Source organism: Bufo gargarizans, chromosome 3 (genome assembly GCF_014858855.1).
Source record: "Bufo gargarizans isolate SCDJY-AF-19 chromosome 3, ASM1485885v1, whole genome shotgun sequence".
Lineage (NCBI taxonomy): Eukaryota > Metazoa > Chordata > Amphibia > Anura > Bufonidae > Bufo > Bufo gargarizans.
In genome coordinates, this window is record NC_058082.1 from 379,640,715 (window position 1) to 379,666,777 (window position 26,063).

At 42.6% G+C, this 26,063-nt stretch overlaps 1 protein-coding gene across 6 annotated transcripts in view; it reads right to left on the reverse strand.

Moving 5' to 3' along the window:
- LOC122933278 (mitogen-activated protein kinase 14) overlaps positions 1 to 26,063 on the reverse strand; it is a 247,058-nt gene that overhangs the window by 64,593 nt on the left and 156,402 nt on the right. For all 6 annotated transcript variants that reach the window (XM_044288156.1, XM_044288160.1, XM_044288159.1 and 3 more), the window contains one exon: positions 1,778 to 1,849. In XM_044288156.1, coding sequence (XP_044144091.1) covers positions 1,778 to 1,849 — 72 coding nt within the window. The remainder of the gene's footprint in view (positions 1 to 1,777; positions 1,850 to 26,063) is intronic.

The window sequence follows — 26,063 nt, forward strand, 5'->3', positions numbered from 1 at the left end:
AACACACCGCTAAAAACACCCAAGAATGGCTAAGAGGAAAAAATTGGACTATTCTAAAGTGGCCTTCTATGAGCCCTGACCTCAATCCTATTGAGCATCTTTGGAAGGAGCTGAAACATGCAGTCTGGAAAAGGCACCCTTCAAACCGGACACAACTGGAGCAGTTTGCTCATGAGGAGTGGGCCAAAATACCTGCTGAGAGGTGCAGATGTCTCATTGACAGTTACAGGAAGCGTTTGATTGCAGTGATTGCCTCAAAAGGTTGCGCAACAAAATATTAAGTTAGGGGTACCATCATTTTTGTCCATGCCTGTTTCATGAGTTTATTTTTTTACATAATTCTGTTGAAGCATGGTTGAAAAACAATGTCTGACTTTCATTGGTTAACATTTATAGAATTTTAATTTATTATTACTTTTGTCAGATTAAAGTTATTTCTGTGACCATTGTGACTTTTTCTTTCATTGACCAAAGGGTACCAACAATTTTGTCCACGTCTGTAAATCATAGTTTTTTTACATAAAGATTCATATTTGGACAATTTGTCTGTTGCACTTAGGAAGGAGAAAAATAATCATTACCTTAATAATAACAATTTAAATAGGATTTATTCAACTGAAACAATAACATTACAGCATGTTATTTGCTTAAACATCCATGTTTGTTGCAGTGTTTGCATTTTGCACGCATGCCTGCCTTACCGATAGGTAAAGGAACTTCATTAAAATATTGCTCTCTTTTACGGCCTGCTGCCATTATAGTTTTTTTCCTCCAAGGAAAGAATGTGATAAACCTCAGGTCATACACACAAAAAGATCCAAACACTTGTCTGTCTGTGGCTGTGCAGTACTGTGCTCAGAAAGTTTCACTTTCATTTTGTAGTACTCCTTGTCTGCTTGCCTTTTCCTCCTTACACTTAGTTTCACTTTCTTCTTGTGCAGATCTATTCCACTCCAAACAATCAGAAAAATATTGTTTATATTGTATTCACTGAACTTTAAACTTAGCACTGAAGGGGTTGATTCTGTATTTATAGGTTGGTAGAAGTTAGGATTAAGATCTTTTTCTCAACTCTTTTCATGTTATAAATTCAGTTTTGAGAACTCCAAAATTAAACCAAGCTTCTGTGATAATATCTTGTAGGCAGAGAAACTACCCAGTAATCTTACTAAAACCTCTAGAAGAGCATGACATTGTGAATGGATTAATGGAATTTAACAAAAAATTAAACATATGCAGCCTTATTCTACATAATTAAAAAAGTAATCTTTATTTCATAATGAAATAACCTTTGGATGGTAATATATTTTCCTCAAAAAGCATTTTATATTAAAAAATCCGATTTAAACAAAAAAAATCTGATTTAAATAAAAAAAATCAAATTTCTTCGATTTTTTTAAAAAAATCATTGATTTTTATCCACCCCGATTGTTACTGTCCATATCACATCCTTTTAGACTCATTTTTTTCTATCACATTATACACTAGTTTCCATGGTTACGACCACCCTGCACACTATAGGAGAAAGCGCCTTTTTTCTATAATGGGCAATCATGACCACTACTGATGGATTGCAGGGTTGTCATAACCATAGAAATGAGCAAGGAAGGAATATGGATTATAACAATACATTAGTAAATGGCTTGTATTAACTTTGTCTATATGATAAAGGCCATTTACTGAAGTGAGACAACACCTTTAACGCATAATTGATTTGGATGGAAGGAAAGGGTGTCAGAGAACGATCAAATATTAATTTACATTATTTAAAGGATACGATCTGTGCCTGGAAAAAGGGTTCGACCTGTTAGAAGCTCAGCCATTATACAGCCCACAGACCAGATATCCACTGAAAAAGAAAAAAAAAAATACAGATCCATAAAGAGCATGTTTGCAAATAAGAGGAAATATATATAAAAAAAAATACATGTCCATATTCTCTATTAGGGCATATGGAAGAGAAGAATTAGCTGTACTGAACTAGAATGGGGTAATTACAGCAAGGAACAGCTGGCAAATTTGTGGTAGTAAACTGAGAGTCACCCCTAGACTTCTGCAACAGATTTGAGCGAATACACACAGGGTATATATATGGCAAAAATGTGAACATAGCTTTACAGTTGAGCAGGCTTCTTCCTGCTTTTGTAGCACATATTGGCTCACTTCTCTCCATCTCTCCACTCCTTTGCCCAGCTCTAGCTATTGCTTACCTTTATTTTTCCCTAGAAGGCATACAGTAGGTCACCCCCTCCTATATTGATGACCTATCTTCAGGAAAGTTAATTAATATAGAAATCCTGAAAAACACCATTAAAGTCTTTTAATGGGGTGTAGATTGATCAGTTTTTTTTTGTCACTTTTCTAAGGTTTCCTTCCCACAGTTTTTTGCAGCATTTAAGCTAACATCTAGCTGCAGCTGTTTCTTAAAAATAAAAGCAAAAAATGTCTTTAAAAATAAATAGATTGTATGCTCTTGCAAGCAGAGCCCTCATTCTTCGTTTTAATTGTTGACCTGTTTGCTGCTATGTTATTCATAACTGTTCTTGAATCCCCTGATTGTAAATGGCCGCAGAACATGTTGGCGCTATATAAAAAAATGTAAAAAATGATATGCTTTTAACCACCATTATAGTGACAAAGATAAAAAGTTTGGTGTGCATCTCAAACATTATATACTTTAATATATTTATGCACTAAAACTGCCCGAAATACACTAATTATCCTTTCCTATTGAGCTACATATACCATTGCAAATGATAAAGCACAGGATGCCTGCAGCCACCACTATGAGGAGCATAGTACAGCTACAACAGAAATCGATTAATTTGACTACGTCAGGAAGCAGCAAAAAGGGGTTTACTGCCAGGTCTCCCTTCCACTATGGGCTCCATTGCATTCACGAGGTCTGTCTCCATGGAAAGGATGCCATTGAGCGTGTATTTAACTATAGTTACTAGTATTACTAAAAACACCAGAACAAACACTGTGAAAAATACAAATGCGAACACAGCAGTCACTGTGAAATTGAATATATCAGACAAAAGTAAAAGTATGCACTCAAAATTCAAGTTTTAATTAAAAGCATTACTCAATATGTTGTACAAAAACAATAGCAAAGTATCTTAGATTTTGAGTATCAGAGTAATCTTTGGCACATTTATAATTCTTTTGACATGCAGAATTCTTACTGCACTAAAGAACCTATGGAATCCTTAACTTTGTGAACATATAATACTTGATCCATAGATTATTAATCAGGTCTCATATGTGGTCATACTATCACTTTGTGGCTTGACAATGCTAGCTTCCCGATACAGGCTTTGTAGTGACATCTATTTGCATAGCAATAGTTGAAGGTTCCAAGCATTTGCCTCAACACTGTTTACAGTGCCCGTATTCTAACACATGGACATGGACCGCTTCCAGATGCTCAGTACTTTGTGAAGACTGCCCGTGGATGCAAGTTGCATAATAAATTAATTTTTTTTCACATGTATTTTCATTAGACAATGACAATGTATTAAAAAACCTTTCACGCACTGTGACAGACATGTACAGCACGAGTGTGCGAAGCCTATGCCACTCCCGGCCACCAGAGGCCAGCACGGTCACTGCTGTTGGACTGCAGGGTGATCATAACTCTTGGATACAAGAAGTATATAATGTGGTAAAAAAAATGAATCAAGTCAGCAAATGAGGCAATATGGACAATCACAATGCATTAGTAATACTCTTGTATTAACCTTATGTACATGATCAATGTAATTTGCTGAAGCGAGACAACCCTTTTAACCCACTTGACCAAACCTCACAAAGACTTAACCTCCTAACAATCATGTTAAAATTGGAAAAACTCTGTGTGTGTCAGCTGTAAATCTTGTCGGCGCACAACTCAGGGACACTATTGCATTTTTAACGCCAAATTAATTTTAGCCTTAAGGACCAATAATAATTTAGTCCTTTTGTGTTCTAGCAGTCATAACTTAATTTTTTTTTTCGGGATTAGCTGTAGGTATTTTAGGAACCATTTTGGGGTATATATTGTGTATTAAATAACTTATTTTATTTTTAGGGAGAAAGATGAAAAAACAGCAATTTTGACATTTTGTGAATTTATTTACGATGTTCACTGTTGGGTAAAAAGAACGTAATTTAATTATGTGGTTCAGTACACTGATTGTAATAACACATTTCTATATGTTTTTACTATTTTTCCTTTCCTCCAGCAGTCCGTCAGCTCTGCAGCTGCTCCCTCATTCTCCTCCAGACTGACAGGGAGGGGGGCGGCTGCTTTATCTACTCATATCTCTGGTTTAGTATTGTTGGAAATCTGGCATTCCAAGCTTTCAGACAATACCAGAATACATAGAAACATAGACATAGAAACATAGAATGTGTCGGCAGATAAGAACCATTTGGCCCATCTAGTCTGCCCAATATATCTGAATCCTATGAATAGCCCCGGCCCTATCTTATATGAAGGATGGCCTTATGCCTATCCCATGCATGCTTAAACTCCTTCACTGTATTTGCAGCTACCACTTCTGCAGGAAGGCTATTCCATGCATCCACTACCCTCTCAGTAAAGTAATACTTCCTTATATTACTTTTAAACCTTTGCCCCTCTAATTTAAAACTGTGTCCTCTTGTGGTAGTTTTTCTTCTTTTAAATATGCTCTCCTCCTTTACCGAGTTGATTCCCTTTATGTATTTAAAAGTTTCTATCATATCCCCTCGGTCTCTTCTTTCTTCCAAGCTATACATATTAAGGTCTTTTAACCTTTCCTGGTAAGTTTTATCCTGCAATCCATGTACTAGTTTAGTAGCTCTTCTCTGAACTCTCTCTAGAGTATCTATATCCTTCTGGAGATATGGCCTCCAGTACTGCGCACAATACTCCAAGTGAGGTCTCACCAGTGTTCTGTACAGCGGCATAAGCACTTCACTCTTTCTACTGCTTATACCTCTCCCTATACATCCAAGCATTCTGCTTGCATTTCGTGCTGCTTTATTACATTGTCTTCCCACCTTTAAGTCTTCTGAAATAATTACTCCTAAATCCCTTTCCTCAGATACTGAGGTCAGGACTGTGTCGAATATTCTATATTCTGCCCTTGGGTTTTTACGCCCCAGGTGCATTATCTTGCACTTATCCACATTAAATTTCAGTTGCCAGAGTTCTGACCATTCTTCTAGTTTTCCTAAGTCCTTTTCCATTTGGCGTTTCCCTCCAGGAACATCAACCCTGTTACATATCTTTGTGTCATCAGCAAAAAGACAAACCTTACCATCGAGGCCTTTTGCAATATCACTTATGAAGATATTAAACAAAATTGGTCCCAGTACAGATCCCTGTGGAATCCCACTGGTAACATGACCTTGTTTTGAATGTTCTCCATTGACTACAACCCTCTGTTGTCTGTCCCTCAGCCACTGCCTAATCCACTCAACAATATTGGAGTTCATGCTCAATGACTGCAGTTTATTGATAAGTCTTCTATGTGGGACAGTGTCAAAAGCCTTACTAAAATCCAGATAAGCGATGTCTACTGCACCTCCACCGTCTATTATTTTAGTCACCCAGTCAAAAAAATCTATAAGATTTGTTTGACATGATCTCCCTGAAGTAAACCCATGCTGTTTTTCATCTTGCAATCCATGGGATTTTAGATGTTCCACAATCCTATCCTTTAATAGGGTTTCCATTAATTTGCCTACTATTGATGTCAGACTCACTGGTCTATAGTTGCTCGATTCCTCCCTACTACCTTTCTTGTGAATGGGCACGACATTTGCCAATTTCCAATCTTCCGGGACGACTCCTGTTACTAATGATTGGTTAAATAAATCTGTTAACGGTTTTGCCAGCTCACCACTAAGCTCTTTTAATAATTTTGGGTGTATCTCATCAGGCCCCTGTGACTTATTTGTCTTCACTTTAGACAGCAAACTTAGAACATCTTCCTCTGTAAAGACACATGCATCAAACGAATGACAGCAATATGTTCAGTACAGGGGAACATGTCACTGATAGAAATCAGGATGCTGTGACTACAGAGATTACTATTCTCCAAGGGACCCCCCGGCTCAGGTTCTCCAATTGAAGCCACCACCGCAGTTATCTGCATGTTCGAATGGATATCAAAATGTACTTGTCTAAACCCTTCACATTTCCCTACTAAGTCTGAAGGATTTCCCACTGCAGATGTCTGGAATGAGCTTGGGCCCACTGAACCAATAGACATTCCTTTCGATTTTTATTTTTTTTTTTATAAATCTTTATTACAATTTTTTTATTCTTACAAAAGTTTTCACCAAACATATCAACATAGGTTAATTTACACAAGTTAATTTTACACAATCTCTTGTCTCTTGTACCTACATAATTACATTAAATGATTACCTATACATACTCTCCTCCCCCCCCCCACCCATAGCTAGTCGGTTGCCACACTACAAAAAAAAAACAAAAAAAAACACCACAAGACAAATAGAAAAAAAATAAGAAAGTGCTTTCTTCAGACCAGTGAGGAGGTGCTCCTCACTAGCCATCGACATCCTTGTACGGTTTTCCCATTCTCTAGCCGTGGGGACCTCTCCCTCCCCTCCCCCCCCCCCTCCCAGTGTCCAACTATATAATTCCTGGCTTGGAACAGTAGTTTGTTGGCAATTTCCCTATGTTGGGACCCTTCCACACCATCCAGCACCCCCAGGATGCATTCCTCAGTGTCTAGGCACTGTACACTGGTGGTATTCCTCTATTTTTTCAATTATTTTTACCCAGTAATTTTGAACTTTTATACATGACCATAATATATGTGTATCGTCCACCCCCATCTCTTCACACTTTTTACAGGAAAAAACTTTAGTGCTATAGTACTTCATTAGCTTTTTGGGAGATTAGTAGAGACTATATATTATATTGAATTGAATTATTCTATAGGAAAAATTCCTTGAAACCTCAATTTTTGCCTGTATAACCGAGTCCCAAAAGTCCTCTCGTACCAGTTCCAGCATGCCCAACCATTTAGGAGTGAGATTATGGATTGCTCTTCTATTATATTTTTGATGCGACAGCCATTGATATATTCTTGAGATCATTTTCCTGCCCGGTCTTAATCCAATGATATTTTCCAAAGGCTGTGGCAGGATACCTATTTGTGTATCCCTCCCTATCAACTTATACAATGCATGTTTTAATTGTAGATAGTAAAGTCTCGACCCTATATCTTTCAGTTGGTATTTCCTTTTTAGTTTTTCATATGGTATTATATCCTCTGCCTCCCATACCTGTCCCAATTTATATATCCCATATTTCCACCAGATCGTCTGTTCAATTAATTCTAACTCTGTAAGGCTAGCATTATCCCATAGTATGGTGTCTGCATGTAACCCGGTTTGGGACCATAGTTCCTTAACCATCTTCCAGCTATTGGCCATCAAGAGGATCAGGGGTCTGTATTTGCCTTCCTATTGGGCAAGGATGCCTGTTTCCATGACTTGAAAAATATTATATTTCTCCATTCTTTTGTTTATCCCGGTTATAAAATTTTTGTAGTTTTGCGAATTACTCCATGTTATCATATTTTTTATAATCCCTGCCCTAAAGAAGAGCTCCATGTCTGGTACGGACAATCCACCCTCCCTCTCCGGGATAGTCAATATCTGTGCCATTATGCTAGTTTTTTTTTTTCCTCGCCATATTAAATCAGTCACTAAACTAGCTATTATTTTAAAATACCTTTTAGGAATCACAGGTGTATTCCACAGAATGTAATTTAGGGAGGGCAGAACACACAACTTGACCAATGAGATGCGTCCTGCCATCGACATGTGCAATCTTTTCCATAGCCCTATCTTCCTCTTTATTTCCTGGATTTTTGGGTCCACATTTAATCTGACGCAATCATTGGGATCCGAAGTAATCTGGATTCTCAAATATTTATGCGGTTCATTCATCATCTTGATTTCCAACTGGCCCAGTCTAAAGTTGTTCAAAGGGTCAATCGGAATGCATGCTGATTTGGACCAGTTTATACTGAGTCCTGCATGTCCACCAAATTGTTTGGATACCTGAAATATCCTGTTTAATGATCCATGTGAACCCACAAACAGCATGATGTCATCTGCATACAAGGCAATTTTGTCCTCGTGGGTGCCATATCTGAACCCCACAATTCCTGGATCCTGTCTAATCATATCTGCAAGTGGTTCAATAGCTATAGCAAAGAGCAGAGGGGACAGGGGACATCCCTGTCTGACCCCCCCTGCCAATCGCTATGTCATCAGAATGTTCTCCATTTACAATTACCCTTGCCAAGGAATCTGTATACAGTAATTTTACCCAAGCCACAAAACTGTCCCCAAATCCCATTTTTTCCATTGTGTTAAATAAGAAGGGCCATTCTATCGTGTCAAAAGCCTTTGAGGCATCGATGGGTACAATCAGCCGTTCTCCACAGTTTGTGGGTTCAAACTGGGTGTTCACAAAGTATCGCATAATATTCTCTGTGGTAGTCCTGCCCAACATGAATCCCGCCTGATCCTCATGCACAAGCACCGAAATCACCTTCCTAAGTCTATTTGACAGAACCTTAGCTAGTATTTTATTATCTGTAGTAATCAGTGAAATGGGACGGTACAAATCCATCAGGGCTGGGTCCTTCCCTGCCTTTAGGATAAGTGTGATCAAGGCCTCCCGCATAGAATCTGGCAATTTCCCGGACTGCTTCGCGGACTCCCAAACTATAAGTAGTTTTGGAATTATTATATCTTTATATTGAGCATACACCTCAAACGGGATGCCATCTATGCCGGGAGTCTTGTTCTTTACCATCCCATTTAACATCTCATACACTTCTAGTAGAAGGGTTAAGGGAACTTCCAGAGACTTACATTGGTCAATTGTTAACCTCGGGATAATAATTTGATCCAGGAATTGTTTTATTTGCGGTGTTTTTTTTTAAGCTTACTTTTGTATGTATCAGCAAAATATTTTTGAAAAAGCTCTATTTTAGCTGTTTGTTCAGTATTTTTATGTCCCATTTCATCCATTATGCAGTGGATATACTTTTTTGTTTGGGTTGCTACCAAGGCCGCTAGTTTTTTCCCGGGGATATGTGCCTGGGTATAGTTATCCCTTACATCATTTTCTTTTTGTTCTGCAAATAGGAACAGTTCGTCCTATAGTATCGAGGCCTTCTCTATCCAAGAAGTATAATTCTGATCTGTAGGATTTGCAATATAGTTTTTTTCCTCTTTATCTGCCTCACCTTCTAATTTTGTTATTTTCTCCCTTATTCCTTTCTTATATAACCCTGTATATTTTGTAACAATCCCTCTAATAAAGGCCTTGGCTGCCTCCCATACTATTTTGACTGTCGTTGATCCGTCGTTTATCTTATCAAACTCTCTCATCTCTCGCAAGAAAGAAAGAGAGAGAGAGAGAGAGAGAGAAAAAAAAATAAAAAAAATTCAATTCTCAACTTAGCCGGGAACATCATTGAGTATTTAACATTCTTTGACCGCAATATTTTTTTCACATCCATAAACAGACTTCTTTCATTTACTGTTTCTTTTGCATAGTCAGGAAATAACATAACTGTTGTGCCCGCATATTCCAACCTCCCCTTCCTTCTTACACTGCGCAGTATCTCCTCCCTGTCCCTGACCGAGAGCAGATTCAAAATCATTACCCTCGGTCTGGTACCTGGAGGGGGGAATCTTTGCCGGTACTCTATAAGCACCCTCCACAAAGCTTTTATATTCCGAGATCTCCTGACCTAGTTGTTCCTTCAGCCAGTCTTGTACAAAAAAGCGGGGGTCATGCCCTTCTACCCCCCCCTCAGGGATCCCCAAACATTCCTTTCCTGATTGACACACAATGTTTTTGTATAATCATTTTAATTACTAACCTTACTTTCAGATTTTTTTCTGTGGTCAGAAAGGATCTCGGAGATGCAGAGTCCAGTAAAATGCCCAGTTAACACTACCTTCTGGGGAATCATTTTGGATTTTGCTACGTTGACTATCCAACCTAACATCTCCAAAATCCATATTACTTGTCTCATTTTAACAAAGCAGGACTGCTCTGATGGGGCTACAAATCAAAAAATCGTCCAGGTACGGTACAAACAGAATATTCTTTTCCCTCATATGGGCTGCCATCTCTGACACTAACTTTGTAAAAAAAAAATGTGTGGTGCCATGGAGATCACAAACGGTAGTACCTGGAACTGAAAATGCTTAAATTTCCCTTTCATATAGGGCCACTCTTAGCAATTTTGGGTGTGCTGAATATATTGGGAGATGATAGTAAGCATCTTTTATGTCCAGAACCACCATAAAACAGTCTTTGTACAGAAGATCCACCACAGACGTCATTGTCTCCATTTAAAATTTTCTGTACACCAAGGACTTGTTTAGGCTTTTCAAGTTTATGATGGTCCTGTATTCTCTTTTTTTTTTTCACCAGAAAAAGATTTGAATAAAAACCTATTCCTTCTTCTGATGCTAGACCGGGAATAAGTGCACCTTTCTTGGTAAGTAACTCTACCTCTTTCTCCAATGCCCCCTTGAACCGCCTGGCCTACTACTGTTATTAAAAATCAGTTTGAATTCCAGCCGGAACCCTTCTTCTACAGATTTTAGAATCCAGCCGCTGTTGGAGACCTTGGCCCAAGCGGGGAGGAATTTATTTTTATTTTTTTTTAATCAGATCTGTTTCTTAACTTTTTTTTTTTGCATACAAAGATATACAAAAAACAAACCGTACAAAAAAGTACAAAACGGTGGAGAAACCACCCCACAGTATAAACCCTATATCCTCCCTACCCCTCCATGCAGTCCCCGACATATCAGCCATTTCCAGACAGATTAGAAACTTTTTTTTATTTATTTTTTAGAGATTTTTTCTCAAATTTCTTAATATTGCCTCTTTTCACATATACTTCCATATGAATCCACCATTCCATATAAATCATTATTTGCCACGTTTATTAATTCTGTTATCCCTGGAGAAGATGATTGTAGCCAATACTTAGCTATGAGTTTCCTAGTTAAATATAAGATCTTGCTAAGCGCACACTGTATTGTATCTGTGGTAGGAATATCCATTGCACAACCCAGGAGCCCAACCCTGGGGACTTTCAGTAGTGTAACATCATAGACTTCTTCCAGAAGGGTGTAAACTGCAGACCACAGAACTGTGAGACATGACCACAACATATGAGCCGTATCCGCCTCAAGATGGTTACATCTAGGACAACTAGCATCAGTCCGAACAGCCATTTTATATAGTAATGGAGGTACCCTATGTAGTAAAAATAATTGTAGCTGTGCTACCAACAAAGTGACCGAGTGTAGGCCAAAACATTTTCCCACTAATTGTCGGATAGGGGACCCAACATCTACTTCCCAATTATCCTTCAGCCCCTGTAAAGGGTCTCCAACACACTTTGGCAAGAGATCCCCATAAGTAAAGAAGATCAATGTTTTAGATGTATGGGCCAGAACTATCCTATCAAAGACCCCAGTAACAGAGATGGTTAAGTGTGTCATGCGCCCCTGAGAATTAATAGAATGCCGCAGTTGGGGATACTGATAAAACACTGAGTGTTTCAGTCTGTAAAGTGTGTCATTATCATACACATCTAGCCATCTCAGGGCATTCTCCAGTGACTCAAATAATGAGGTAGTCCTCAGGGCCACCTCCTGTAGCTTGGCAGGATAAATCGTGGAATACTGCACGCCTAGTAAGCATAAGCGCCTCTTTATATCCAGGAACTTGGCCATTCCTCTTTTAAGCTTCCATGGAGTAGTTCGGGAAAAGGAGCCCTTAGCGCCATTAATCTCTATATTGGGACGCTCTCGGCCTTTCCTCAAAATCACATCTCTGTCCTGGTAATGCTGCACTTTAACGAGCACGAGTCTAAGTGGGCGCCCAGGAGGACCAGGTCAAGTAGGAACCCTATGTGCGTGTTCAACCGCAAACAGGTGGGATAGTGTGTCTTTTCCAAATATATTCAGGAGCCATGCTTCAAAATATGTGGTCAGGTCTGAGCCCTCTGAGTGTTCCAAGACACCCACTAACCGTACATTATTGCGACGCAGCCTGTTTTCCAGGTCATCAGTCTTAGCAAACAGGGCCTCCATCGCCTTAGAATGTGTCACAGAGTCTTGTTGAAGCAAAGGGAGGGCATCCTCCAACTCACCAACCCTGTGTTCAACTGCGGACGCATGTTCTGCCACTTTTTGGAGGCCATGACGAATAATAGAAATATTTTCTTGAATACCCCGACCCGGTTATTCAGATCAGTAAGGGCTGTACGGCATTGTTGAATAGCCTTGAGGACATCAGTAAGGGTAGGCTCCTTATCAGTCGGCTCCTCAGCGGAGAGTGGCCATTTAGGGGTGGGAGGCAGAGGCCCAGAAGATGCAAAGCAGAGCACATAAGGCAGCAGTAGGCATAAATATCTCCTTATCTATCTGAAGTCTGTCAGTAGACTCACCATCTGCAGCATCATTTGATGGAACTTGGGCAAACTGCTCTAGTCTGGCCGCAACCTCCTTCTGTTTACCACAGGCTCTTCCCATGCTCCAGCCTCAACGCCATCTTGGATTTCTGCACCGCTCTCTCCTACTGTTTTGAAGCCTACCCTTGACCATCATTAATTTAGCTCCAGACACCGGGAGGTAAGAAGTAGAAGGGTTGGACTTGACTTCCGGTTCCGGCGCGCACATGTAAGGAGGTGTGCAGAGAGAGCTCCGTGCCCCCGGACACTAACAGCGGGTGTTGCCGAGACCCGGGGCTTCATCACCCCGACTATACATCTCCCTGACACATAGGGAGGTAGATGGAAAAGTTTATAGTGCGCAGTGGCACCCCGCTGGCCAGTTCGCCTCTCCCGCCGCGCGACCTGGCTGAACCTCAGAAGGGCAAGATGGCGGACGCTAGGAAGATGATAACTCGCTCGTCCTCCCAAACTTCTCAGCCACAAGAGGCGGAGGAACTAATAATCACACAGCTGGAAGGGGCTCAGCAGGCTGGCGATTTGGAATCTTCCTGCAGAGAAATGGCTATAGCAGTAGCAAAATTATTGGCGCCAGATATCAAAGCCACTCTGGAAGCAACGATCACGACTTCCTTGCAGCAACTGCAAGCTACAGTGAACCAGCACTCGGAGCAAGTGCAGGAACTCGAGCAAAGAATGGGCATTGTGGAGGACGAGCTAGAGAGAGTTCACACCCAGCTCAGGGATGTTACACAGACTAACAAGGTGCTCCGAGATAAAGTTGAAGACTTGGAAAACAGGTCCCGCAGAAGTAATCTGCGTATTCTCGGTTTACTGGAAAACATCCCAGTGCATCTTCTATCCCGGATCTGTTCTGACGAGTTGCCACAAGCGTTGGGACTCCAGACCCCTGCAATGGTCGAGAGGGCGCACAGAATTGGCCCGCCGCAAGACACCGGCAAGACCGAACCGCAGAGGAGACCCAGGACGACCATAGTAAAGTACCTGAAGTTCACAGATAAGGAGGCCATCCTATTCAAGTATAGAAGGCTCAAGCAGCTGCTCAAATTACGAGGCCATCAGATTCTAATTTTTGGGGACTATTCCATGGCGGTCTCCAAGAAAAGGAGAGCTTTTTCTCAAATATGTACCCAGCTAGTGAACAAGAAAGTTAAGTTTGCTCTGATCTACCCAGCGGTGCTGAGAGTGTTCAGGAAAGAGGCTTAGATGTGAGGTTTTATCGATCAGTGGGGATGATAAAGGTAGATTACTAAGGCTTGATTTAGATACCGATGTAGGCAAGTTGACACTGTTTAATGTATATGGGCCCAATGCTATGCAAGCTAGTTTTTTTTTCAGAGTTGGAGCTGAAGGTTGCACAGGAAAGTTGTGGTAGTATGGTACTGATGGGTGACCTTAATGTAGTGCATAACACTCAGGAGGACTGCAGGAGGGTAGGGGCAGCAGATATGCAGATACGAGGGACAACTGTTCAGAGAATGACACTTGACTCCTTTTTGCAGTCTACTGCCCTGATGGACATTTGGAGGCACCTAAACCCGACCGAGCGCGAGTTCACTCATTTCTCGCCTGCTCACCAGTCATGGTCCAGAATAGACTATGCACTTTTTTCGCCAGGACTGATGGGGAAGGTGAAGGGAGCGGCGATACTAGATATTCTAATATCTGATCATGCCCCAGTATCTCTTTCCCTCCTGGAAAATATACCCAGAGGTACGGATTATATATGGCGCATGCCCAGTTATTTGGCCACAGATGAGGAATTTCTCCTACAACTGAAAGGATGGTGGTGGGAATCTTCAGATACTAATAGTGAACACAGAGATAATTATACCCTATTTTGGGACACAGCTAAGGCAGTTATTAGGGGACGAATAATTGCATACGCCGCAGCTAAAAAAAGGAAATTGGCCCAGAAAATGAACGCAGCAACAGAGGAGGTGAGACGTACATATACGGCTTTCCTAAATAATCCAACAGATATTAATAAAACTCAGTGGGTCACGGCTAAACATAGTTATGATTTTTATGTAGAACAAAATACAAAACTGACTGGGGATTATAAAAAGTCGCATCTTTTCAAGTTTGGAAACAAGGCAGGGAAGATGCTGTCTAATTTAGCCAGGCCTTATCTGCCCCACACCAGTATTAAAAGCTTAATAAATGCGTCGGGACACAGGATTACAGACCCGAAAGGAATAGTAGACTGCTTTGGGCAATTCTACGCTGCTTTGTACGGGCAAGCAGAATATGATGCTAAATTGGCGGAGGAACTCTTATCCAAGATCTCACTACCGCGTCTTACAGAGGAAATGCGCACCCATCTTAATGCCCAGATCACGGAGGAGGAGGTAAAAACTACCATAAAATCTCTAGCAAGTGGGAAAGCTCCGGGCCCGGACGGATTTGGGGCAGACTTCTATAAGGGTCTCAAAGACGAAATCACCCCTTTTTTGACATTGCTGTTCAATAGTTGCCTGGGAGGTCAGGGTATCATGCAATCTGGGAACATGGCGCACATCAAACTTATCCCCAAACTAGGCAAAGATATGGAACAGCCTGCCTCATACCGACCGATTTCCTTAATTAATCAAGACCTTAAAATACTGACCAAATTATTAACTAATAGATTGGCACAACATATGCCATATCTTATAGGTTCGCATCAGGTGGGGTTCATAAAAAACAGAGCAGCGGTGACTAACATCAGATCGGTCTTGGTGGCACAGGACTATGTTCACCATGGTCCTGAGCGTATGGGAGGGAGCCCTGCCTTGTTGTCTGTCGATGCAGAAAAAGCTTTCGACACTGTAAACTGGAACTGGTTGTGGAGATCCATGACCGCTTTCGGAGTAGAGGGATCCTTCAAGTCATTAGTTGAGAGCATCTATCAAAGCCCGCAGGCTCAGGTTAGTCTGCCCGGCTTCTTGTCGGCCCCTTTCTGGCTCGGCAGAGGTACAAGGGAGGGCTGCCCATTATCTCCCCTCCTGTTCAATTTGGCTTTGGAACCGCTGGTACAACACCTGCTTCAGTCGGATATTTTTAAGGGGATCCAGATAGGCAAGAAAGAACTGAAACTAGTTTGCTTTGCAGACGACATATTGCTATTTATAGACTCTCTGTACTTTTGCCTTAACCTCCTCACGACCGCCGTACGCAGGATTGCGTCTTCGCGGCGGTCGTGCTGTTCTGGCTGGACGCGCCGGTGCGTCCTCTCGCGAGACGCGAGATTTCCGGGTATGCCGGCCCGCGCATGCGCATCGCGGGCCGGCAAAATTCAAAGAAGAACTTCGTCATCAACCTGCCGGCCACGATCATTGGCTGGCAGGTTGACGATTTTCAAAAAAAAGAAATCAGCAGCCAGATAACCCATCATATTAGTAAATATGATGGGGTTATATGGCTGCTGTGCTCCTCTGCTCCTTCTTTTGGTCGGTTGGTTCCAGGAGAGGAGCAGAGGAGCACATCATTACTGTGAGTACCCACTACAGTACACTTAGCCCCCAGATCACCTCCCAGCACCCAATTAACCCTTTGATCACCCTGTCAATCACTAGTGAAAAGGAAAAAAAGTGATCAGTGCAAACTGTCACTTTTTTTTTTTTCACTGGTATTGACCGTTAGGTTTTAGGTATAGTTTAGGTCCCTTGGTTAGGTAGTTAGCGATCAGTTAGCGCCCAGCCCACCGCACCGCAGTCCGTTATTCGCTGATTAGCGTATCGCTAATCAGCATTTGTACTTTTATAGTATCTGAAAGTGATCAAAACTGATCACGGTCAGATCTATAATAGTACTAGTGTCACTTTAGTTCGCCCTCCACCCAAAACGCAGTTTTTGCCCGATCAGGCCTGATCGGTCGCCCACACGTGCGTTTGCCCACGCCCGCCCCACCGCAGTGACAATTTTTTTTTTCAAAAATCCGTTTTGATATTTTTTATCAACCGCAGCGGCCTCCGGTACTTCGCTAGGCTCCCCTTTGTAAGACAGGCTTGCTTTTTTTTTCTTGGGTAGTCTCAGGGAATACCCCGAAATTTAGTTGCCCACATGTCTAACAGGGGGTATTCTTCTGAAGAGGCCTACAGGCTTCTGACCCAGTCGGATGAGGAGTGGGAACCCTCATCTGATGAATCCAGCGGGTCAGAATACGAACCTGTAGAAAGCAGTGGCTCTCTGACCCAAAGTTCGGACGAGGAGGCTGAGGTCCCTGATAGCACCAGGCGTACCCGGCCCCGTGTCGCTAGACCGCAGGTTGCGCAGGATCCGCTTCAAGAGCAGCAGAGTGGGGCTGGTGCTGTCGGATTACGTGGTGAGGCATACACCAGCAGCCCAGCCCTTCCTGGACCTAGTACCAGCACTGCCGTACAACCTGGTGAAGTAGCGAGCACCAGAAGGGCAGTTGAAGCTGGTACGGTGGCACGTGCAGTAGTGACCCCGTCGCAGCCACCGCAAAGACGTGCCCGTAGAGCCCCTAGAATCCCAGAGGTGCTGGCAAACCCTGATTGGCAGTCCCCAACTTCCGCCGCACCCGTAGTTTTCCCTTTCACTGCCCAGTCTGGAGTTCGGGTTGAGACAGCTCAGATCGGTTTGGCCCTGGGATTTTTTGAGCTGTTCTTGACTGCGGAGCTTTTAGACTTAGTTGTGGCCGAAACAAACAGATATGCCACACAATTTATAACCGCTAACCCGGGAAGCTCTTATGCCCAGTCTTTCCGGTGGAAACCAGTCCAAGTTTCCGAAATTAAAACTTTTCTGGGCCTCCTCCTCAACATGGGCCTGACAAAAAAACATGAATTGCGGTCATATTGGTCCACGAACCCAATTCATCACATGCCCATGTTCTCTGCTGCTATGTCCAGGACACGATTTGAGACCATCCTGCGTTTCCTGCACTTTAGTGATAACAGCACCTCCCGTCCCAGAGGCCACCCTGCTTTTGACCGGCTCCACAAAATTCGGCCCCTCATAGACCATTTCAACCTGAAATTTGCAGATATTTATACCCCAGAGCAAAACATCTGCATAGACGAGTCCCTAATACATTTTACCGGGCGCCTTGGCTTCAAACAATACATCCCAAGCAAGCACGCCCGGTATGGGGTCAAATTGTATAAGCTCTGTGAAAGGGCCACAGGCTATACCCACAAATTTCGGGTCTATGAGGGAAAAGATCAGACCCTGGAGCCGGTCGGTTGCCCTGACTACCTGGGGAGCAGTGGGAAGACAGTTTGGGACTTGGTGTCACCCTTATTCGGCAAGGGGTACCATCTTTATGTGGACAATTTTTACACAAGTGTGGCCCTCTTTAGGCATTTGTTTCTAGAACGGATTGGCGCCTGTGGTACCGCGCGAACTAGTCGCGCGGGCTTCCCCCAACGGCTCGTTACCACCCGTCTTGCAAGGGGGCAGAGGGCCGCACTGTGTAACGAAGAACTGCTCGCGGTGAAATGGAGAGACAAGCGTGACGTTTACATGCTCTCCTCCATTCACGCAGACACGACAATCCAAATTGAGCGAGCAACCCGTGTCATTGAAAAGCCCCTCTCAGTCCACGACTATAACCTCCACATGAAAGGGGGCGACTTCAATGACCAGATGTTGGCTCCGTATTTAGTTTCCCGACGCACCAGACGCTGGTATAAGAAGGTGTCTGTATATTTAATTCAATTGGCTCTGTACAATAGTTTTGTTCTCTACAGTAAGGCTGGGAGAACTGGATCCTTCCTCAAATTTCAGGAAGAGATCATCGCGAACCTCCTGTATCCAGGAGGTTCCGTGGCCCCATCCACCAGTGTAGTTAGCCGTCTACACGAGCGACACTTCCCCAGTGTCGTTGCTGGTACCTCAAACCGACCGCCACCCCGAAAAAAATGTCGTGTCTGTAGCAGGAGTGGAATAAGGCGTGACACCCGCTATTTCTGTCCTGACTGTCCCGACCACCCTGCCCTATGCTTTGGAGAGTGTTTCCGGAAGTACCACTCACAGGTACACTATTAGCATAGGGATCATCTCACCAGGATAGGCACACAGGGCTATTAGGGCCCATTCACTCACAGCTGCTGCAAACGTCTCCTTTCACATGGGACAAAGTGCATAACGCACTTCGCCACATCTTTGGGCGATTTGCGCTTTGCACATTGACCCATGGGGAAGGAGAGGTTTGTTCTATAAAGGTAAAAAAACAAAAAAAAAAAAAAAACAGGTAAGCAAACAGGTTAATGTTTAGTTCCAAAAGTTAAAGTTACATGTTCTGTTCCAAAGTTAATAAAATTATTGCGTTGTGGCCTGGTTTTTTCTTTTTTTTTTTGTCTTTTTACCTTCCAGGTGGACCAACCGATCTACTAGCTGCAGCACCGATGTGCATTCTGACAGAAGCATTGCGCTGCTGTCAGATTACACGCAAGTCGGTGTATGCGGCGCTGCAAGACGGGATTTTCTCCTCTGCAGTGACAGATACGTTTGCCGAGGCATACGAGCTGAGGAGGAGGCGGCGTTCCTATGCTTTGGCAAGCACTTTGTATGTATATATATATATATATATATATATATATAAAAAAAAAAATCCCGGCAATGATTTATTCATCCACATCGATTGATGCGAATGGAGAAATCTGGTTTGCCAGGGCATACGAGCTAAGTGGGTATGGATGTAGGGCGGAGCTCCTATGTCCTGGCAGACGCCTTTCCCCTCCATTTTTTTTTTTTGGCAGAGATTTTTTCATCCACATTGATCGATGCGAATGAAGAAATCTGTGCCGTTCATTTTTTTCTTTCAGCCCAGAGGCTGAACGGAAAAAAAATATCTCATTACCTGTATGCTCAATATAAGGAGAATAGCAGAAACTCCTAATGCTGGCCATACATGTAATGATTGCGGAGACCCTCAAATGCCAGGGCAGTACAAACACCCCACAACTGACCCCATTTTGGAAAGAAGACACCCCAAGGTATTTGCTGAGGGGCATATTGAGTCCATGAAAGATTGAAATTTTTGTCCTAAGTTAGCGGAAAGTGAGACAAAAAAAAATCAATTTCCGCTAACTTATGCGAAAAAAAATAAAATTCTATGAACTTGCCAGGCCCCTCATTGGATACCTTGGGGTGTCTTCTTTCCAAAGTGGGGTCACATGTGGGGTATTTATACTGCCCTGGCTTTTTAGGGGCCCTAAAGCGTGAGAAGAAGTCTGGGATCCAAATGTCTAAAAATGCCCTCCTAAAAGGAATTTGGGCACCTTTGCGCATCTAGGCTGCAAAAAAGTGTGACACATCTGGTATCGCCGTACTCAGAAGAAGTTGGGGAATGTGTTTTGGGGTGTCATTTTACATATACCCATACTGGGTGAGATAAATATCTTGGTCAAATGCCAACTTTGTATAAAAAAATGGGAAAAGTTGTCTTTTGCCAACATATTTCTCTCACCCAGCATGGGTATATGTAAAATGGCACCCCAAAACACATTCCCCAACTTCTCCTGAGTACGGCGATACCAGATGTGTGACACTTTTTTGATGCCAAGGTGGGCAAAGGGGCGCATATTCCAAAGTGCACCTTTCGGATTTCACCGGTCATTTTTTACAGATTTTGATTGCAAAGTACTTCTCACACATATGGGCCCCTAAATTGCCAGGGCAGTATAACTACGCCACAAGTGACCCCATTTTGGAAAGAAGACACCCCAAGGTATTCCGTGAGGGGCATGGCGAGTTCCTAGAATTTTTTATTTTTTGTCGCAAGTTAGTGGAATATGAGACTTTGTAAGGAAAAAAAGAGAAAAAAAAAAAATTATAATTTTCCGCTAACTTGTGACAAAAAATAAAAAATTCTAGGAACTCGCAGTGCCCCTCACGGAATACCTTGGGATGTCTTCTTTCCAAAATGGGGTCACTTGTGGCGTAGTTATACTGCCCTGGCAATTTAGGGGCCCATATGTGTGAGAAGTACTTTGCAATCAAAATCTGTAAAAAATGACCGGTGAAATCCGAAAGGTGCACTTTGGAATATGCACCCCTTTGCCCACCTTGGCATCAAAAAAGTGTCACACATGTGGTATCGCCGTACTCAGGAGAAGTTGGGGAATGTGTTTTGGGGTGTCAAAAAAAGAAGAAGTAGATGGGTTATACAATCTGTAGTGGGTCAAAGAAAATCAGGTCCAGGTGGTATAGCTGAAAATATCAGAATATTTGTAGCAGGAGCTCCACACCATGCGACTGATCACAGCGAGCTAGACCATGCCCCCCCAGCGGGGAGGAAGTTTGATAATCTTCCTCACACCCTGGCGTCATTGAGGTTTATCATTTTTGGATGGGTTCTGATCTTTAAACAAGAAACTCTTTGCTCTAGAAGTAAAAAACTTCCATCTGATATCCTTTTTATTTGGGCTTCCTTCTTTCTTTCCTTCCCAGAAAACATTCTATTCTGGTGAAAAGAACTGCTCTGTTCTTGAAAGCTAGAAGGGAAACCCTTTCTCCTATCTCCGGCCTTCTCCAAGACATCATCAAGAGAAGATCTGAATAAATGCTCTCACATGGAACATTACAAAGACGATTTTGTGACACCACATACCCCGAACAATTCTTTAGCCATAAGGCCCTACTGGCTGAATTAGCCAGTGAGGGTGTGCGGGCAGATGATCTAAATGCATACGCTAAAAAAAAATCCACTGCTTTAGAAAAACCTGGAATGGATTCTAATAACTAATCCTTAAGGGCTTTATCCCTAATTTGTTCTTCAAGCTGCCCAACGCATAAAATGAGCGCGCTAACTGTACAGGTAGCTGCAATATTGTGTTTAAAGAATGCTCACGCTGATTCCCATGCTCACCTCAGAAAGCTGTCTGCCTCCCTGTCCATACCATCTTTTAATTATCCCAGACCATCAAAGGGCAGGGAAGATCTACAGGAGACCTTAGCTATGGGGACATCAATCTTTGGCGCACGATCCCAGGATCGTGAAACTTCCTCGTCAAAGGGTTATGTTTTACAGAGGAAGGGTGGTCTTAAACTGCTGTATGGGCACATAGCAAGGCTCAGAAGGGAAATAGCAGCATATGGCTTTTGGTCAGCAGATTTTAGTTGAATAGTTTTTCTGGTGCAATGTCATTTTTGAAGAGACCCTAAAGGTACCCCTACAGTGGAAACCCCCAAAAAGGGATTCCATTTTGGAAACGACACCCCTCCTCACCCATCAAGGGATGTAGTAAACCGTTTGACCCCAAATTTCATATACAGGTGCATCTGAATAAATTAGAATATAAATGAAAAGTTCATTTATTTCAGTAATTCAATTAAAAAAGTAAAACTAATTCTATAGATGTATTACACATTAATCTACTTCAGTGATCTATTTCAAGTGTTTATTTTACTGTTGACTATTTTGTCTTACAGATAATAAAAAGACAAAAGTATAGCACAAGCTCCAACTCCAACCTTCTAGTGTAGGAGGGCAATGATTGCATCCAAGCCTAAGGAGAGTCTCTTTTCAAATATTGTAACAGAAATGTAACAGAACGTCTCTTACCCTCTGCCTGGATTCAATGAAGTGAGTCAAAGACAGCCGATCACAGCTCAACGCGGCATTCCACGTGGTATGGAGTCTGAACGTGACGTCTCACGTGACTCCCCGGCTGAGGCAAAGGTTGAAGTACTTGTTTTTCCTTGTAAGCACCACCTTGATAAAGAGATTCGCTGTGCAGATCACCCCGACCGACGTTGTTTCTTCTCGGTCACTTGTAGTTACTTGGGGGGGGAAGTCGCTCACTGTCCTAACAAGTCCAAACGCGTTTCAGGGAATACACCCCTTCCTCAGTGGTAGAGACAGTGAGCATTTGGCAGCATTTTATATCCTCCCAGGAGACCAGCCATGGGTAGGGCTGTTCTAATTGGGGCATCCTGAAAGCCCGGTATGGAGTCTTATTATCATCATCAATCTCCCAAGCCATATCGTGGATCTGGTCATACAAAACTACCATCAAAGATAATATAGACATAGATAGACCTCTTGTAGAAATTGGACAGTGATTTGTTTTCTTATAAACTCGTATTTGAGGAATATCTATGACTGTGTATGTCTCCGGATCCCTGAAATCGTTTACCATTTTTTAAGAAAAACGCATCAGAAACGCATCGAAAACGCATCTGACCGCATGTGCGTTTTTTAGTATTTGGTATTATTATGACATCTACAAGGTTATTTATAGGTTTTAAACATGATTATAATGTTTATGTAACTTTTTTATTAAATATTGTATTTCTTTAGTTGAGTAAGGACATGGAAGATACATCAGACGCATGTGATTACATATGCGTCTTCCGTGCGTTCATATGGTTTTATGACATTCATATTGTTATGTTTTCTAATATGTCTATACTATCTTTGATGGTAGTTTTGTATGATCAGATCCACGATATGGCTTGGGAGATTGATGATAATAAGACTCCATAACGGGCTTTCAGGATGCCCCAATTAGAACAGCCCTACCCATGGCTGGTCTCCTGGGAGGATATAAATGCTGCCAAATGCTCACTGTCTCTACCACTGAGGAAGGGGTGTATTCCCCGAAACGCGTTTGGACTTGTTAGGACAGTGAGCGACTTCCCCCCCCAAGTAACTACAAGTGACCGAGAAGAAACAACGTCGGTCGGGGTGATCTGCACAGCGAATCTCTTTTCGAGGTGGTGCTTACAAGGAAAAACAAGTACGTCAACCTTTGCCTCAGCCGGGGAGTCACGTGAGACGTCACGTTCAGACTCCATAGCACGTGGGACGCCGCGTTGAGCTGTGATCGGCTGTCTTTGACTCACTTCATTGAATCCAGGCAGAGGGTAAGAGACGTTCTGTTACAATATTTGAAAAGAGACTCTCCTTAGGCTTGGATGCAATCATTGCCCTCCTACACTAGAAGGTTGGAGTTGGAGAGTGTGCTATACCTGCTATCAGACGCTGCAGACATTGTCATTTGGAGCCGTATTTAGGTGTAATTACACCTGCTGGGACTGACTTTCATTGTGGGGAGTGTTCACATTTTTGAACTTTTGAACCTTTACCACCATCTAGCCATCTTCAGGACCCTGATCCTTGGACTTTTGTTCATACATATACTTTTTAGATATATTCATTTATTTTCCATTTTAATTGTCATTTTATATGGATGTCTTTTATTTTGTCTGATGCTATGCTTTTATATTAGATTAAATATTAATCTTTACTACCGTTTCCTGTTCCCTTATATGGAGTGCCCCTCTAATTTTATTGTTTAATTTTGTCTACCATGCGGTCTGGGTGGACCGAGAGGCGAGCACCCACATCCGTTCGGTCTATAGGTTGAGCCGCTGGTTTGCATTACCCCCAAAAAGTATATAAGGCCAATTAAAAAAAAAAGTGATTTTTAATAAAGAAATGTTGACGTTCTGAAAAGTATGTACAGTATATGCACTCAATACTTGGTCAGAGCTCCTTTTGGATAAATTACTGCGGGTGGAACTGCTGAGGTGAGCCCAGGTTGCTTTGATAGAGGCCTTCAGCTCGTCTGCATTGTTGGGTCTGGTGTTTCATCTTCCTCTTGATAATGCCTTATAGATTCTCTTTGGGGTAGAGGTCAGGCAAGTTTGCTGGCCAATCACGCACAGTGATAACGTGGATATTAAAGGGAACCTGTCAACTCAAAAACACATATAAAACCGCCATCATTACCTTATAGTAGCCCCCAGTCTGTTCATAATCATATGTTTGATCCGGTAATCTGATGCTTATTTGCTTTAAAAAAACAATATTTTAAGCGCTATCTTGCCAGTCAGCTTCAAGTCAAGGGGGCAGTGGCTTCCTTGCTTTAAGTCAAAGTAAACACGCCCCCTAACCGTCCCCTCTCTTGTTTGATTGAGACAATCCTGTCTCCGGCTGCTGCTGTTAGCTGGCTTTCAGCAGTGCACCGCGCATGCGTGAGACTTCTGCGATCCCGGCCACACTTCAAACATATGATTATGAACAGACTGGGGGCTACTGTAAGGTAATGCTGGTGGCTTTATATGCGTTTTTGAGGTGACAGGTTCCCTTTAAACCAGCTATTGGTACTGTGGCAGTGTGGACAAATGCCAAATCCTCTTGGAAAATGAAATCATCATCTCCTTAAAGCTTGTCAGCATAGGGAAGCATTAAGTGCTGTAAAATTTCCTGATGGACAACTGCACTGACTTTGGACTTGATGTAACATAGTGAACCAAAACCGGCAGATGACATTCCATCACTTTCTGTGGAAACTTCACACTGGACCTCAAGCAACTTGTATTTTCTGCCTCTCTCTTCCTCCAGACTCTGGGACATTGATTTCAAAATAAAAGGAAGAATTTGCTTTCATCTGAAAACAGGACTTTAAACCACTGAGCAACAGTTAAGTCTTTTTTCTCCTCATCTTAGTTATGTCCTGGACAGATCTGTGCGTAGTGACTCTTGAAACACTGACTCCAGCTGCAATACACTTTTTGTCTTGTCTTTCCTTGACAATCCTTTCAACGCCACCGCCTTTCTACCACACTTTTTCCTTCCACTCAACTTTACACTAATATGCTTCGATACAGCACTCTGAACAGCCAGCTTCAGCAATGAACTTTTGTGGCTTACCTTCTTTGCAGAGGGTGTCAATGACTGTCTTCTGGACAACAGTCAAGTCAACAGTCTTCCCAATGATTGTGAAGCTTACTGAAACAGACTGAGGGACCTTTAAAAAGGCATAGGAAACCTACAAGTCTACAATACTGACCTCTTTCACAATATTCAAATTTTCTGAGATTTTGACTTGGGTTAGTTGTGAGCTATAGTAATCAACATTAAAAGAAATAAACACTTTAAATAGATCTCTCTGTGTGAAATAAATCTATATATCAGTAACCTTTTTAACCTGTTCCGGACATATGACGTACCGATACGGCATGTTGTCCCGGTACTTAAGGACACATGACGTACCGCTTGGCGGGTGGTGATTGGAACTCGATACCTGCTCAAATCATTAAGCAGGCACCTTAGCTAAATGCGCAGGGGGGTCCTGTGACCCCTCCATGTAGGCAATCGCAGCAAACCGCAGGTCAATTCAGACTTGTTTGCTGCGTTTTCGGGTTATTCGGGTCTCTGGGGACACGATAACCCGGAACAGGATGGTGATCGGTGGTGTGATAATACATCACCATTCTTAGATCCTGAGTGGTGATGGTGACATCACCTCTCAGGATCGCTCTAATTGGCCGGCCGCAGGGGTGGGAGTTTCAAATTACCGCAGCGCTCCTCTCCTCCTCCTTTTGTGTCAGGGAGCCGAGCTGCACGTCGGATTGCCGCAAGGATGATCAGAGCCAGCACTCCAATCTGTGCCCCAGCACCCCCATCTGTGCCCCAGGTAATTAGGGAAAGGCTAGGGACAAGTTAGATTAGGCAGGGATATTACTGATTGCATCACCCTAAATCGGGTGTCTGGGGTCCACAGCACAGCTGTGTGACCCTAGACCCCCCTCCAGGGGAGCTGAAGCTTGCCCCCCCTGCACACCCACCGC